Here is a 14,747-nt window from a genome sequence, read left to right on the forward strand (position 1 = left end):
AAAAGTAATTCCTACGAAATCCTCTGTTCTCAATATCTGGTGAGATGTTACGTGTCATGCTTGTTACTCAGTCAGCTTTCCCGCTTCGTTGCAAATTGAAACTTTCTGCCACTAGAGGTCTCCGAATTGTAGCGTGTAACAAAGCTGTGTGCAACGTAAATATGTCGATGCGTGAGAAAGAGCACGCTGTAACTGAGTTTCTAACCGCAGAGAACGTGTCTCCAAGTGGAATAAGTTGTTGTTGTTGTGGTCTTCAGTCCAGAGACTGGTTTGATGCACCTCTCCATGCTACTCTATCCTGTGCAAGCTTCTTAATCTCCCAGTACCTACTGCAGCCAACATCCTTCTGAATCTGCTTAGTGTATTCATCTCTTGGTCTCCCCCCACGATTTTTACCCTCCACGCTGCCCTCTAATGCTAAATTTGTGATCCCTTGATGCCTCATACCATATCCTACCAACCGGTCCCTTCTTCTTGTCAAGTTGTGCCACAAACTCCTCTTCTCCCCAATTCTATTCAATACCTCCTCATTAGTTATGTGATCTACGCATCTAATCTTCAGCATTCTTCTGTAGCACCACATTTCAAAAGCTTCTATTCTCTTCTTGTCCAAACTATTTATCGTCCATGTTTCACTTCCATACATGGCTACACTCCATACAAATACTTTCAGAACCGACTTCCTGACGCTTAAATCTGTACTCGATGTTAACAAATTTCTCTTCTTCAGAAAGACTTTTCTTCCCATAGCCAGTCTACATTTTAATTACCTTTCTACTGCGACCATCATCAGTTATTTTGCTCCCCCAATAGCAAAACTCATCTACTACTTTAAGTGTCTCCCTCAGCATCACCTGATTTAATTCCGCTACATTTCATTATCCTGATTTTGCTTTTGTTAATGTTCGTCTTATATCCTCCTTTCAAAACACTGTCCATTCCGTTCACCTGCTCTTCCAAGTCCTTTGCTGTCTCTGATAGAATTGCAATGTCATCGGCGAACCTCAAAGTTTTTTATTTCTTCTCCATGGATTTTAATACCTACTCCAAATTTTTCTTTTGTTTCCTTTACTGCTTGCTCCATACGTAAAAGAATGGAGACTGTGTACGGTGATGATTGTATCGACATCAGTAATCTACGACGTCCGGTTGCTGGTGCCCGTAATGAAGGAAACGATGGAGCTAACCTAAATATGTGTGACACGGATCGGAGTGGACGGCAGCGTATGGCAACCGACGAGACTCAGCGGAGTCGGGTTGATGAACTCATCAGAGAAAATCACAGATAACACTGCACAGCTCTCAGATAAGTGTGACATACCACGGGAGTGTGTACAGGCCTTCACTGCATAACTACGGTACAGAAAACTGTTTGCACGGTGGGTGCCTCGGATGCTCACTCCTGGCGTGAAATGGAGGAGATTGGACATCTCTCAACAATTTCTTTTGCGTTTTGAATGTGAGGTTGTCCTTACGACATTGCGACTGGTGATGAAATCTTGGTCCACCATTTTGATCCCGGAAACAAGAGAATGTCAGTGGAGTTTTGCCACAAAGGATCACCGACGCCAAAAAATTTCAAAATCGTACCATCAGCAGTTGGAGTCATATTAACAGTGTTCTGGTGCATTTGGAATTCATGGCTAAAAGCACAACCATAAACTCTGCAACGTGTTGCGAACGCCTCAAAAAACTGGAAACACAAATCCGAATAGTTCGTCCACACACAGAGCATCCTCTCCTTCAGCGTGCGAGACCACCAACGAGCGCTACGACATCTGCAGCAAACCGATGCCTCGGGTTCACTGTCATCGACCATCCTCCATGCAATCCGGACTTGGACACATCCGATTTTCATCTGATTTCAAAACTTAAATAACACCTTCGGGGAGTACGCTTTGACAGCGATGAAGCCGTGCAAGCAGAGGTGATGTTGTGGCTCCGTCAATAAAGTCAAACATGCTACAGTGACGGTTCCAACAAACTGGTCTCTCATTGGGGGAAAAGCGAGTCGTCATCAAAGATGACTTTTTTGAGAAATAAATCTTTAGGCTTCAAGAAAGAAGATGTAGAATGTTAATAAAGTTTGTTTTATTTAAAAGGCTTTAAAGTCTGTCACATAAAAAATTCGGTGGCATTACTTTTCAGGATTCTCTCGTACATGTCCTGACACGCCTGCCCCTTGGTGTTCGTATACGATGGTATGTACTACGACTCAAAACCTATCCACTGATATGTGGCACTTTGCTGTATGGCGTGCAGTTCCACACAGTCGTCTCATATAGAGCTTGATACCTTATCGTGGAACACATACGTCCCATTGGTAGTGTAATGGTTAAAGAAGTTGATAGTGGTGACTCTACTCACTGTTTGTAGTCTCCTTTGGATCCCGCCTCAGCAGCGGAGAACAGGACCGCCGCCACAATCAGTTTCACCTGTAGACATGGAAAAACCATCGGCCAAGTCAGTGTTTGCTCAGCAGCCGTTCTGGAGAATGAAGACGAAGAATCAACAGCGCCCTTTTACGGAATCGTAATGCGAAACATTTTGCAGGAAATATAGCTGAGTCAGTGCTAGAAGCTGAATGTGACAAGAGGAAGGACGAGAAGATAAAAAAATTTGCCTTAGAAACATTGATCCAAACATTTATAAACAATGGAGCTATTGAGAAGGTAGTCGTGCGAATTAATTAGGGAAAAAAAGAAAATGCCTCAGACTGCTGGTTAAAAGCCCTTATTTTATTATACTATGATCGATTTCCGGACTTATAGTCCTACTATCGGATGTGGCAGGTCGCTGGGAGCATCACTTCGTGCTTGATGCACCTTACTGAAGGATAACGGATATCAGGTCAGACATGTTCCAAAGCTGAACATACAGCGCTGTGTGTATTAGGTACATCTGATGAAGAACCTGGAAGCCTTCGAAATCGATGGGGTACAATAAAATCAAGAGTTTTTAATTGCAGTCTGAAGCAGTTTCTTTTTTCCCTGTTTAATTGACTGTCACACAGGCATATAGCCTATATGATCGTTCCAATTCATATCCCTACGGATTATTACAGTCAGGTGAAAAACGAACTAACATTTTTATATGACGATGTTACTAATAATCTAACTCACTTCATGTTTTTCAGCGGTTCTGCTTTAGATTCCTTTCATTAATTTTGGTTTCTTCCTCTTTGTGCCTTTACAGTGTGTTTGTATAAAATGTTTCACCGTATGCCTGTAAAGTTTACTTAGTTGCTTGCTATAAAGTTTAGGCCACGCAGGTACGCCAGCGTGCTCATTCTCTGCAGCCTAATTTCGCAGTGTTAGGTTTCCAGCTTCCACCGCTATTCATGATGTAAGTTTGGTTTTCCCAAACGGTGTGTCGTGACATTTTAGTGTGTTTCTTTTATCAGAGGTCTTATAATACTAAAAAGTCAACGGCCTTGCTGCAGTGGTTACATCGATTCCTGTCAGATCACAGAAGTTAAGCCTGTTGGGCTTGAATGGGTGACCGTCTGGGTCTGCGAGCGTCGTTGATAATCAGGGAGCACGCGAGCTGATAAGGTTGTAACGCCTTTAGTTGGCCGTTTGTGTAACTCAACACCTTTTAGTATGTCAGTTTAAATTTTTGTGAATTGCCGTATTCAGATTTTAAGTGTTTATATGTAAAATCGTTTGCCATATAAATGTATTAAAAAAATGAAAACGTGTATTTTGGAAAATATTTCTAAAAAAGTTATTTTGCAAGTAGTCAGTAAAGCATTATAGCGCTTCTATATCCATATAAATAATAATATGATTATTCCATAGGGTCTTCACATCAAACTTGAGTGTAGCTTGGGGCAACGTGTAGGGTTTACTTCATTAAAATCTAATGATGAAGAAAAAGATATTTTATTTTAAAGTTTTATCTAAAATCCTCTGCTCAGCTTAGTGTCAGTGGTTCGGATATTTACTGATCACGGCGTAGTACACCAAAGAGCCAAATGACGGGGATGCTGGTTTTTTAACTCAGCGACAGATTTATTTTCGGTAGTTTATGTCAATGACAAAATTAGTGGCTGCAACGTTATCTTGACGAATACAAAGTAACAGCAATTTTACTTGGCTAGGATATACGTGTATACTGATTTCGCTTTGAGTATTAAAAATTTAATAAGACTGCTAGCTCCTTTCAATAGTTTCCTTTGCGACTTCTTTCCTAGGAAAGTTTTTTTTTTCTCAGTGACAGAAGAATTTTCGGAAATTATGTCAGTGATAGAACTAAACACCGCACTCTTATCTTGACGAATTAAGCACTCTAATCTTATCTTGATTATTATAAACTAATATCGAATTTGCTTGGCTAGGATAAACGTACTTATTGATTTAGCTTTGTGTATTAAAAACTTAATGATATTGCTTTTCTTCTTTCGATAGGAGGGAAAAACGAATTTCTTAAGTTTATTTTGTGATTTGGGTGTCTACTCATTACACTATTTATTAATAACAATGCCTAGAAAATGGTCGAATCTTTCTGGATACACCAGACAAAGTAAGAGACTGAGGACTACGTGGTCTCAAGAATCCAATCTAGCGAGACTTTCTGCAGCTTGAGAACATCAGGCTTTAACTCGCGCTTTGGAAATTCCTTCCGAAAGTACGTTGCGACTTAACTCTAATCAAGAGCTCCATGCATTACTTCGCTGCTCAGATAGCTTGATTCCCAGTTATTTCTTCCCAGCGTAACACCGTCGAAGCAGAAATTTTAACGGTCTGGGGCGCAGCGGAGCGAATTTGTACATCCAAAATCCCAATATTCCTACCAGTTTGTTGTTTCGCTTTGAACGTGTAGAATTCTTCGCTGAGTTTATGTTATGCCATGACCATAAACAAAGCACAAAACCAGACGTCATGTGTAACGGGCGTGGACCTCTCTCTCATGTTAGCAATGCAAACAAGTTCTTTGCTCATGTCTCTAACGCTATAATGCCCTACTTCAAACGTTGTATACACAAAAGCTTTATAAGTAAAAAATAAATTTCACATTTACGAGGTCTTGGGAAGAGGTACGCAGTCTCCATTCTCCCAGACAATACCGGGCTTCTAAGCTAGTCTGAAAAAATGCTTGTTGCATGATGAACACATGGAGTAGGAATGTGGCTACTGAGGAATTCGAGCGGATGTTTGACAGATTGCTGAGCTTTGTAAATGGGCAATATCAAGAGGATTATAGGAACGGAGAAGATGCCCACACCACTGCCCGAGGAAATGCATTATGATTAAGCGAGTGTGGAACTGCTCATTGGTGAAGCTAGAGACGCTCTACGTAACGTGTTAAGGAATTGTTATACCTCAGTTAGACCCTACTCAGTTTTGTAGACTCAGTAACTTAATACACAGCTTAATTAATAATATAGTGCTTAAATAAATTTTTGCTGTGTTTTTGTGTATGCAGAACATTTTACCCAAACTTAAATCTGTTCCTCTGTACTGATGTACTGTATAAAATTAGAATAATTAGTCATTGTTATGTTAATATTTAATCACCTGAATTACCACTAGATTGTCCTTCGTAGATGATATTGTTCCAGTTAGCTATGAATAATGTAGTATGACTGTATGGTTACAGTGTGATTGTGCCGTCACGAACGTAAAAGTGAATCCGTTTCTGTTCTTTTGGTCTTAATGTTACATTTCATTTCCCGTGTTGTGAGTAAACCGGTGTTGTGGATCGATGCTACAAAAACGTATACTCAAATTACTTTTTTTAAGAAAAGTTTTACAAAATTAGTTGGCTTCGTTGTTGTGTGTCTTTGTGTTCAATATTTTGGAACAGACAATTTTATACGATTTTTGTATGTTGTTGTGTGATTATATAGCAGTGAAAGCCAGGACCACAACCACTCCAGCTTTATATCTAGCTTATTTGAATTTCATATTTAAATTCTGGATGAGAAACTGAATCAAATGAGTGTCACTACATTGCAATAACTCAAATTTTCGACACACAAGTACTGGCAACTGGTAACTAAATTTAAATTTGCAGGCACCTTAGCACTTATTTAATACTGTCCTTTTTGACGGTAACTGTACGTGTCCATAGGAATTATCAAATTAATTAATATAATACTTCATGAATAGTTTAAGAGATGTCTGCCACGGTGTAACCTCTGTAAGTTTGTAATATGACGCATTTTCTCTATAATGTGAATTGTAATAACTTATAATCAATTTCTTCACTATCTGTACGAGACAGCTCCTGCAACATCGGGCAACTGTTAATTCTGTTCGACGTTGATTCGAGTACTAACGAAAACTTAGAGCTGTGATTACCTTACTTTCCTACTTACTGAAAAGAGTACTCGGGAGAAGGCGTCGTCAAATTTTCTCGGAGCGTATCTTCGAATACTTCGTCCTGGATAAAACAAATGCAGTGCAGTCCAAAAATGTCAAGAAACTATCCCACATCACTGTAAAGATAACAAAGTATTTGAAGATTGGAAACGTTTCATCATATTTCCTTTGCACCCCATGTTTTCGATAAGATAATGGTTGGCAGCCGGCATAACGTTCAGAGTAAGTTGCCAGTGCACGTACTAAAAGAACACTGTTTTGTGTTGGTATTGCACTGGGGTAGAAACTAAGTCCTTGTGAAATCTTTGAGACGCTTGACCCAACAGCAGAGATCCAGAATCCGACATTGTCCTTTGCGTTTTTTCTACAATGCCCTTCTGTACCTGTTTTATCAAAAGAGGATGACCAGTGGTTAAATTTACTGGTGGATGCGTAAGTACTGAAATCTACACTGATGAATCAAAACATTGTGACCTCTGAAATTCTTCAAGCTTTCCCCGTATCTGTTGATATCTTGAGGTGTCGGATGTTCTGTCAGATATCAGGGTCGTCCGTGCACAATATTTTGACAACGTGAATAATACACTTTGTCAATGAGGCATGTCGTACATCGGCCAAAGAACTAGGAGAGTGGACCTTAGAAGTCGAGAACATCGGAGGCACAACGGCTGGGACAGGCAACTAAATCAACCATCGCCGAGCATTGTCTGGAATTTAATCTTCCATGAATTACGAGAAAAGGATGGTCTGGCACAGACTTCGGGTACCGTAACAGTGTTATAAGAGTGTCAATAGAAATAAAGGTGGTGAAAAACCTCTCGAATCGTGACACTAGATAGCGTCTTAGCAAAGTCTGGAAAGGAGAACTGAGAATGTGGAGTCGTGGACGAGTCCCAGACAGAGCACCAAGTGTACCGGGCACGGAGTGGTCGTGCGGTTCTAGGTGCTACAGTCTGGAACCGCGTGACCGCTACGGTCGCAGGTTCGAATCTTGCCTTGGGCATGGATGTGTGTGATGTCCTTAGGTTAGTTAGATTTAAGTAGTTCTAAGTTCTAGGGGACTGATGACCACAGCAGTTAAGTCCTATAGTGCTCAGAGCCATTTGAACCATTTTTTGTACCGGGCATAGACCTGAACGCCAGGTCGCGGTTAGGCACATCAGTTCGAAGGAAGAACGTCTCAGGAAGTTTCTAGTGGGAAAGGATCACAGACGGAACGCCAAGAAGCGACCATGGAGGCGCACCGGACGAAAACGGAACGACAGCTCGTGATCAGATGCGCCGGGCCGAAGACTGTATGTCTCAGGGCGCTTTTAGTGGGGACAGACAGGAGATGGAACTCCCAGAACTGACAAAAGAAAGGAGAGGCAGTAGGCACAAATATTGGACCAGTTCCACTCATCTCACAGTTTAAGGTAGCACGGGATGAAGAAAACGAGTCACGTTGTCGAAATACTGTGTATGGACAACGCCGATGTCCGGCAGAATAATTGACACCTCAAGACGTCGTTATGACCACTACGCACCGGGAGACAGCGGGAATCTGACGCATTAAGTAATGTATATGAGTGGAACAGAGACAGAGGCGAATGTGGAATCATTTTAGCGACGATACAGGCCGCAAATGGGGGAATCCGACGACATAAGGGACTTCGACAAAGTCCAGATGGCTCTTGCCCGGCGTCTGGGAATGGGCTTTCGGAAAAAGTGAACCTTGTCGGCTGCTCGCGTGGTGCTGTCATGAACGTCTACGGAAAGTGGTTGAAGAACGGTAAAATCACGATTAGGCGACAGGGTGTTGGACGTCACGCCTCATCACGTGACTTGGAAACTTGCCCCCCCCCCCCCTGTAAACCTCGATAGACGATGATATGTGGGAGACCTGACGACAGAATACAATGCTGATGTAGTCACAAGTGTTGCGGAGCACGCCGTTCAGCGCTTGTTGTTGAAGATGGGGCTCCGCAAGATACGACCCCTACGTGTTGACAAGTTGACCCAGTACGATTGCAGTGGATACGGTATGATCGAGAATGGGCCGTGGATCAGCGGAAGCGTGTTGGTAGGTCGAGTGAACCACTTTACTTGTTACACTATGTGGATAGCTGCGTCCCGATATGCTGTTGTCCAGGCGAGATGCTGGCCGAAACAACCGCCACGCCACAAAGACAGGCTGTTGGTCGCAGTATTACGCTATGGGGAACATTCACCTGGATTTCAGTGGACCTGTAGCTGTAATCAAAAGCGCCATGAGAACTGTGCAACACATGAATACCATTACGCACCATCTGCGTTCCCATTCGCGCTTGATGTCTTCCTCGATGGTGACGGCATCTTCCAGCAGGGTAACTGTCCGTGTGACAAGGCCAGAATCATACTGTAGTGGTTTGAGGAACATGTTAGTGATCTCACATTGATGTCTCGGCCATCACATCTGCCTGATCTGAAACTGCTTGCACGCATCTGGGATGCAACCAGGCGCCATCTCTGCGCCCATAGATAATCGGCCTGTAGTCTATAGTAATCGGTGACGTATGCTTTGACATCCGGCGACACAGACCTCCGGAAACCTACCAAGGACTCTAATCCATGGCAAGCAGAATCGCTGGGATTCCAAAGATGGACCAACACGCTATTAAACGAGTGATCATTACTTTTTGGCACATGTGCCACCTGTTTACTATTGTTTTGTTGTGGACTTCATTTTTTATTGTTCCTCTTTGAACTGAGACGGAAACGCTTATACAGCGCACCATTACTTAGATGAATGTACGAGCTTGCCAAAAAACAAATTGAGGCTTGGAGTGACCTCGAGTCTAATAGTGACTATAGTGCTCTCCACCGTCTGACATATCATTGCATTTCCATCTCATCGCGTCGACGGTTTTCTTATTGGGAACGATCACTAACACAATCTGCTGTTTCGAACAGTAGTTTCATCTTTCTTTTGTGCATGGAGTTAATACGTCAACTACGGGAGGCAGTTTTAATGTTCTGACTAATGTTTGTTACAGTGGCAGTAAAATCCTCAAAACTCAAAGTGAATAGCATCGGCGTTTAAATTAATGAAAATATTTTGTAAAAAAATACGGTTAAATATTTCTGAGCAAAGGCCTCCCCAGTTCATCAGTGCTCCATTATTTTTTTTTTTTCAACCAGTAGAATGACGTCCCGTCGTCAACGATGATCCACACTTCTTGTGTCAAGCAGAGATGTGAGTTCACATTATTTCTTTGTTAAACTTTTGGTAATGACTTATCAGGGCCTTTGTGTTGGTCTGTTAGATACCTCCAGTTAATGTAGTAGTTCACATTTTCATTGCACTGATGGTTCCGGTAATTTATAACGCTGCCATGTCCGCAGCTCGTGGTCGTGCGGTAGCGTTCTCGCTTCCGCACCCGGGTTCCCTGGTTCGATTCCCGGCGGGGTCAGGGGTTTTCTCTGCCTCGTGATGACTGGGTGTTGTGTGATGTCCTTAGGTTCGTTAGGTTTAAGTAGTTCTAAGTTCTGGGGGACTGATGACCATAGATGTTAAGTCCCATAGTGTTCAGAGCCATTTGAACCATTTGAACGCTGCCGTGGGAGCGGCATTGTCCTACCTCTCGTATATGATACATTGAGTCTTTCAGGTTGTCTACTTTATTATCTAACTTTGTCAACCGCTTTCTAATCATTTCATTTGTTGTGCCCATATGGAGTTTGTTATATAGATCAACCATTCTGGTGTTAACTGAATCTTCCGTCGGTTCTTGGCTTCCGTCGGTTCTTGATAGAACAACATTATAATAAATGAAAAGTGCTACTTTGCTTTTACTCTAGAGTGAACTGCAGAACAAAAGTAAACTAGAGCTTTTCATTTATTATTCTGGTATAACGGCTGGCAACAATTACCCATCGAAGTATCACATTTTGTACTACTTGGAGGCGGTTTATCTGTGTTTGGCTAGCCATACTCCTAACGAGTTGCCGGACAGCATTTCTGAAAGGACTGTGGTATTATACAGTCGTAATTTGGCTATGGTGCTTGGGTCAGAGCTTTTAAAAAAGGAGAAAAGTTTCTTAGCCATTCCAATAGCTTTGTTTCTAAGGTCTTCTTTATTTTTAAGGAGGAAGAATTGTCTGTCCTGGGTAACCCCTAAGTACGTCGCCTTAGCACTCCATGTACTGTCTTGTCCATTCAGTCTCAGTGTAACAGGCATCTGCGGGCGTTTTTACTGAAGTAAATGGCAATCGTCTTAGCTGGGTTTAACCGTGATTTGTTAATCTTGCACCATGTCGCTGTAGCGTCGAGTTTTCTTGCAGTCGTCTGATACTGGTTCGGATGTGTCTTCCTGTGGTGAAGTAGGCCGTATCATCATAAAACTGTGCTATTTGCACTCCAACAACTGTTTGCATTTCGTTGACGTAAATATTGAATAATAAGGATGAGAGAACCGATACTTGGGGCAGCCGCGCTCTTGCCGGATGGGCGTCGGATGATTGGCCTTCGATTGTTGCTACCATTTTTCTATCTGTCGGGTAATTAACAATTAGTTTGATGTAACAAGATGGAATTGGCATTTGTTATTCCAGTTTCCGGATTAGGTGTTCTTCCCAAACCTGGTAATACGCTTTTACTACGTCAAGAAAAAGTGCAGCGGTGGCACTGATTATGTCAAGCTTCTTTGTAATGTGTTCTGCTAGACGTAACAATTGCGGCTCTGCTGACAATTTCAGTTGAAAATCGCATTGTTCTGCCCGGATCGTACCACCAGCCACTAGAGGTTCAAGGATACGGGAGTAGCTAATCCTTTCGAAGGTTTTGCTCATTCCGCTAAGGAGGTTAATAGGTCTGTAATTTGTAGCTATTGTTGCATCCTTCCATGGCGTTGGGATAGGCACTATTTTAGTGATTTTCCAGGATGTAGGAAAATAGTTTTGACTTTCCTGTATGCTTTCAAAAAAATGTTCAAATGTGTGTGAAATCTTATGGGACTTAACTGCTAAGGTCATCAGTCCCTAAGCTTACACACTACTTACCCTAAATTATCCTTAGGACAAACTCACACACCCATGCCCGAGGGAGGACTCGAACCTCCGCCGGGACCAAGCCGCACAGTCCATGACTGCAGTGCCTGCTGTACGCTTTTCTTCCTTTTTCCGATGTCTTCGCATTTTTCCTGTATCCATTTCGTCTTAGCTTCCCTGCACTTCCTATTTATTACATTCCTCAGTGACTTGTATTTCTCTATTCCAGAGTTTCACGGAATATTTTTGTATTTCCTCCTTTCATCGATCAATTGAAGTATATCTTCGTTACCCATCGTTTCTTCGCAGTTACCTTCTGTGTACCTATGTTTTCCTTCCCAACTTCTGTAATGTCCGTTTTTAGAGATGTCCATTCCTCTTCAGCTGTACTGTCTATTGAGCTACGCCTTATTGCTGTATCTATAGCCTTAGAGAACTTCAACCATATCTCGTCATTCCTTAGTACTGCCTTCTTTGCTTATTGATACTTCCTGGCTAATGTCTTAAACTTCAGCCTACACTTCATCACTACTATATTGTGATATGAGTCTATATCTGCTCCTGGGTACATCTTACAATCCAGTATTGATTTCGAAATCTCTGTCTGACAATGATGTAATACAACTGAAATCTTCTCGTATCACCCGGCCTTTTCCAAGTAAACCTCCTCCTCTTGTGATTCCTGAACACAGTATTCACTATTACTAGCTGAAACGTGTTACAAAACTCAATTAGTCTGTCTCCTCGCTTACTACTTGTCCCAAGCCCATATTCTCCTGTGACCTTTTCTTCTACACCTTCCCCTACAACTGCATTCAAGTTCCCCATGACTATTAGACTTTCATCTCCCTTTACATGCTGTATTACCCTTTCAATATCCTCATACACATTCTCTATCTCTTCGTCTTCAGCTTGCGACGTCGGCATGTATACCTGAACTATCGTTGTTGGTGTTGGTTTGCTGTCGATTCTGATAAGAACAGCCCTATCACTGAAATGTTCCCAGTAACACACTCTATGCCCTACCTTCCTATTCATAACGAATCCTACTCCCGTTGTACCATTTTCTGCTGCTGTTGGTATTACCTTATACTCATATGACAATCTGACCAGAAATCCTTGTCTTATTTCCATTTCACTTCACTGACACCTACTACATGTAGATTGAGCCTTTGCATTTCCCTTTTCAGATTATCTAGTTCCCTACCACGTTGGAGCTTCTGACATTCCACGCACGCCCCGACTCGTAGAACGTTATCCTTTCGTTGATTATTCAGTCTTTTTCTCATCGTCACCTCCCCCTTGGCAGTCCCCTCCTAGAGATCCGGATGAGGGACTATTCCGGAATCTTTTGACAATGGAGAGATCATCATGACACTTCTTCAATTACAGCCCATATGTCCTGTGGATACACGTTACGTGTCTTTAATGCAGTGATCTCCATAGCCTTTGCATCCTCATGCCGTTGATTCTTCCGTCTTTAGGGGCAATTTCCCACCTCTAAGACAAGAAAGTGCCCTGAACCTCTGTCCGCTCCTTCGCCCTCTTTGACGAGGCCGTTGGCAGAATGATGGTGACTTCTTATGCCGGAAGTCTACGGCTGCCAATGCCTTCGGTGATATTAAAAGCAAGGGTGATAACATTCAGAGTTCAACTGGAATTTCACTGCTAAATGCAGAGGAGAGAGGGGATAGGTGGGAAGAGTACATTGAAAGCCTCTGTGAGGGGGGAAGATTTGTCTGATGTGATAGAAGAAGAAACAGGAGTGGATTTAAAAAAGACAGGAGACCCAGTAGTGGAATCAGATTTAAAAGAGCTTTGGAGGACTTGAGATCAAATAAGACAGAAGTGATAGATAACATTCAATCAGAATTTCTAAACTCATTGGGGGAAGTGGCAGCAAAACGACTATTCACGTTGGTGTGTAGAATATATGAGTCTGGCGACATCCCATCTGACTTTCGGAAAAGCATCATCCACACAATTCCGAAGACGGTAAGAGCTGACAAGTGCGAGAATTATCGCACAATCAGCTTAACAGCTCATGCATCGAAGCTGCTTACAAGAATAATATACAGAAGAATGGAAAAGAAAATTGAGGATGTGCGACTTGACGATCAGTTTGGTTTTGGGGAAAGGTAAAGGCACCAGAGAGGCAATTCTGACGTTGCGGTTAATGATGGAAGCAAGACTAAAGAAAAATCAAGACACGTTCATAGGATTTGTCGACCTGGAAAAAGCGTTCGACAATATAAAATGGTGCAAGCTGTTCGAAATTCTGAAAAAAGTGGGGGTAAGCCATAGGGAGAGACGGGTCATATACAACATGTACAACAGCCAAGAGTGAACGACCAAGAACGAAGTGCTCGTATCAAAAAGGGTGTAAGACAAGGATGTAGCCTTTCGCCCCTACTGTTCAATCTGAACATCGAGGAAGCAATGGTGGAAATAAAAGAAAGGTTCAGGACTGGAATTAAAATCCAAGGTGAAAGGATATCAATGATGATATTGCTATCTTGAGTGAAAGTGAAGAAGAATTACATGATCTACTGAACGGAATCAAGAGTCTAATGAGTACAGAGTATGGATTGAGAGTAAATCGAAGAAATACGAAGGTAATGAGAAGTAGTAGAAATGGGAACAGCGAGAAACTTAACATCAGGATTGATGCTCACAAAGTAGATGAAGCTAAGGAATTATGCTACCTAGGCAGAAAAATAAGCAATGGCGGGCGGACCAAGGTGGACATCAAAGGCAGACTAGCAATGGCAAACAGGACAATCCTGGCCAAGAGAAGTCTACTAATACCAAATATCGGCCTTAATATGAGGAAGAAATTTCTGAGAATGTGCGTCTGGAGTACAGCATTGTATGGTAGTGAAACATGGACTGTGGGAAAACCAGAACCAAAGAGAATCGAAGTATTTGAGATGTGGTGCTGCAGACGAATGTTGAAAATAAGATGGACTGATAAGGTAAGGAATGAGGAGGTTATGCGCAAAATCGCAGAGGAAAGAAACATGTGGAAAACACTGATAAGGAGAAGGGACAGGATGATAGGACATCTTTTAAGTCATGAGGGAATGACTTCCATAGTACCAGAGGGAGCTGTATAAGGCAAAAACTGTAGAGGAAGACTGAGGTTGAAATAAATCCAGAAAATAATTGAGAACGTAGGTTGCAAGTGCTACTCTGAGATGAAGGGTTTAGCACAGGAGAGGAATTCGTGGCGGGCCGCATCAAACCAGTCAGAGGACTGATGAAAAAAAAATGGAAAAAAAAGTTGTTCAGGTGGCAACTGTTGTAAGTTCTGGTTAACAGCACGAGCGGTTTTCTTGGCAAGTTCTCCAAGTGGAGTTCGCTTATTTTGTCAATGGCTGGCGTCTTACTCGCCTGTAGTTTCTTGATTCCCGT

The 14,747-nt window shown here is 42.2% G+C and overlaps 1 protein-coding gene across 1 annotated transcript in view; it reads right to left on the minus strand.

Moving 5' to 3' along the window:
* LOC124613200 (glycine-rich protein DOT1-like) overlaps positions 1-14,747 on the minus strand; it is a 59,891-nt gene that overhangs the window by 29,403 nt on the left and 15,741 nt on the right. Inside the window, exon 2 of the mRNA XM_047141862.1 lies at positions 2,368-2,435. Within this exon, the coding sequence (XP_046997818.1) occupies positions 2,368-2,435 (68 nt within the window). The remainder of the gene's footprint in view (positions 1-2,367; positions 2,436-14,747) is intronic.

This window comes from Schistocerca americana, chromosome 4 (genome assembly GCF_021461395.2).
Source record: "Schistocerca americana isolate TAMUIC-IGC-003095 chromosome 4, iqSchAmer2.1, whole genome shotgun sequence".
Classification (NCBI taxonomy): domain Eukaryota; kingdom Metazoa; phylum Arthropoda; class Insecta; order Orthoptera; family Acrididae; genus Schistocerca; species Schistocerca americana.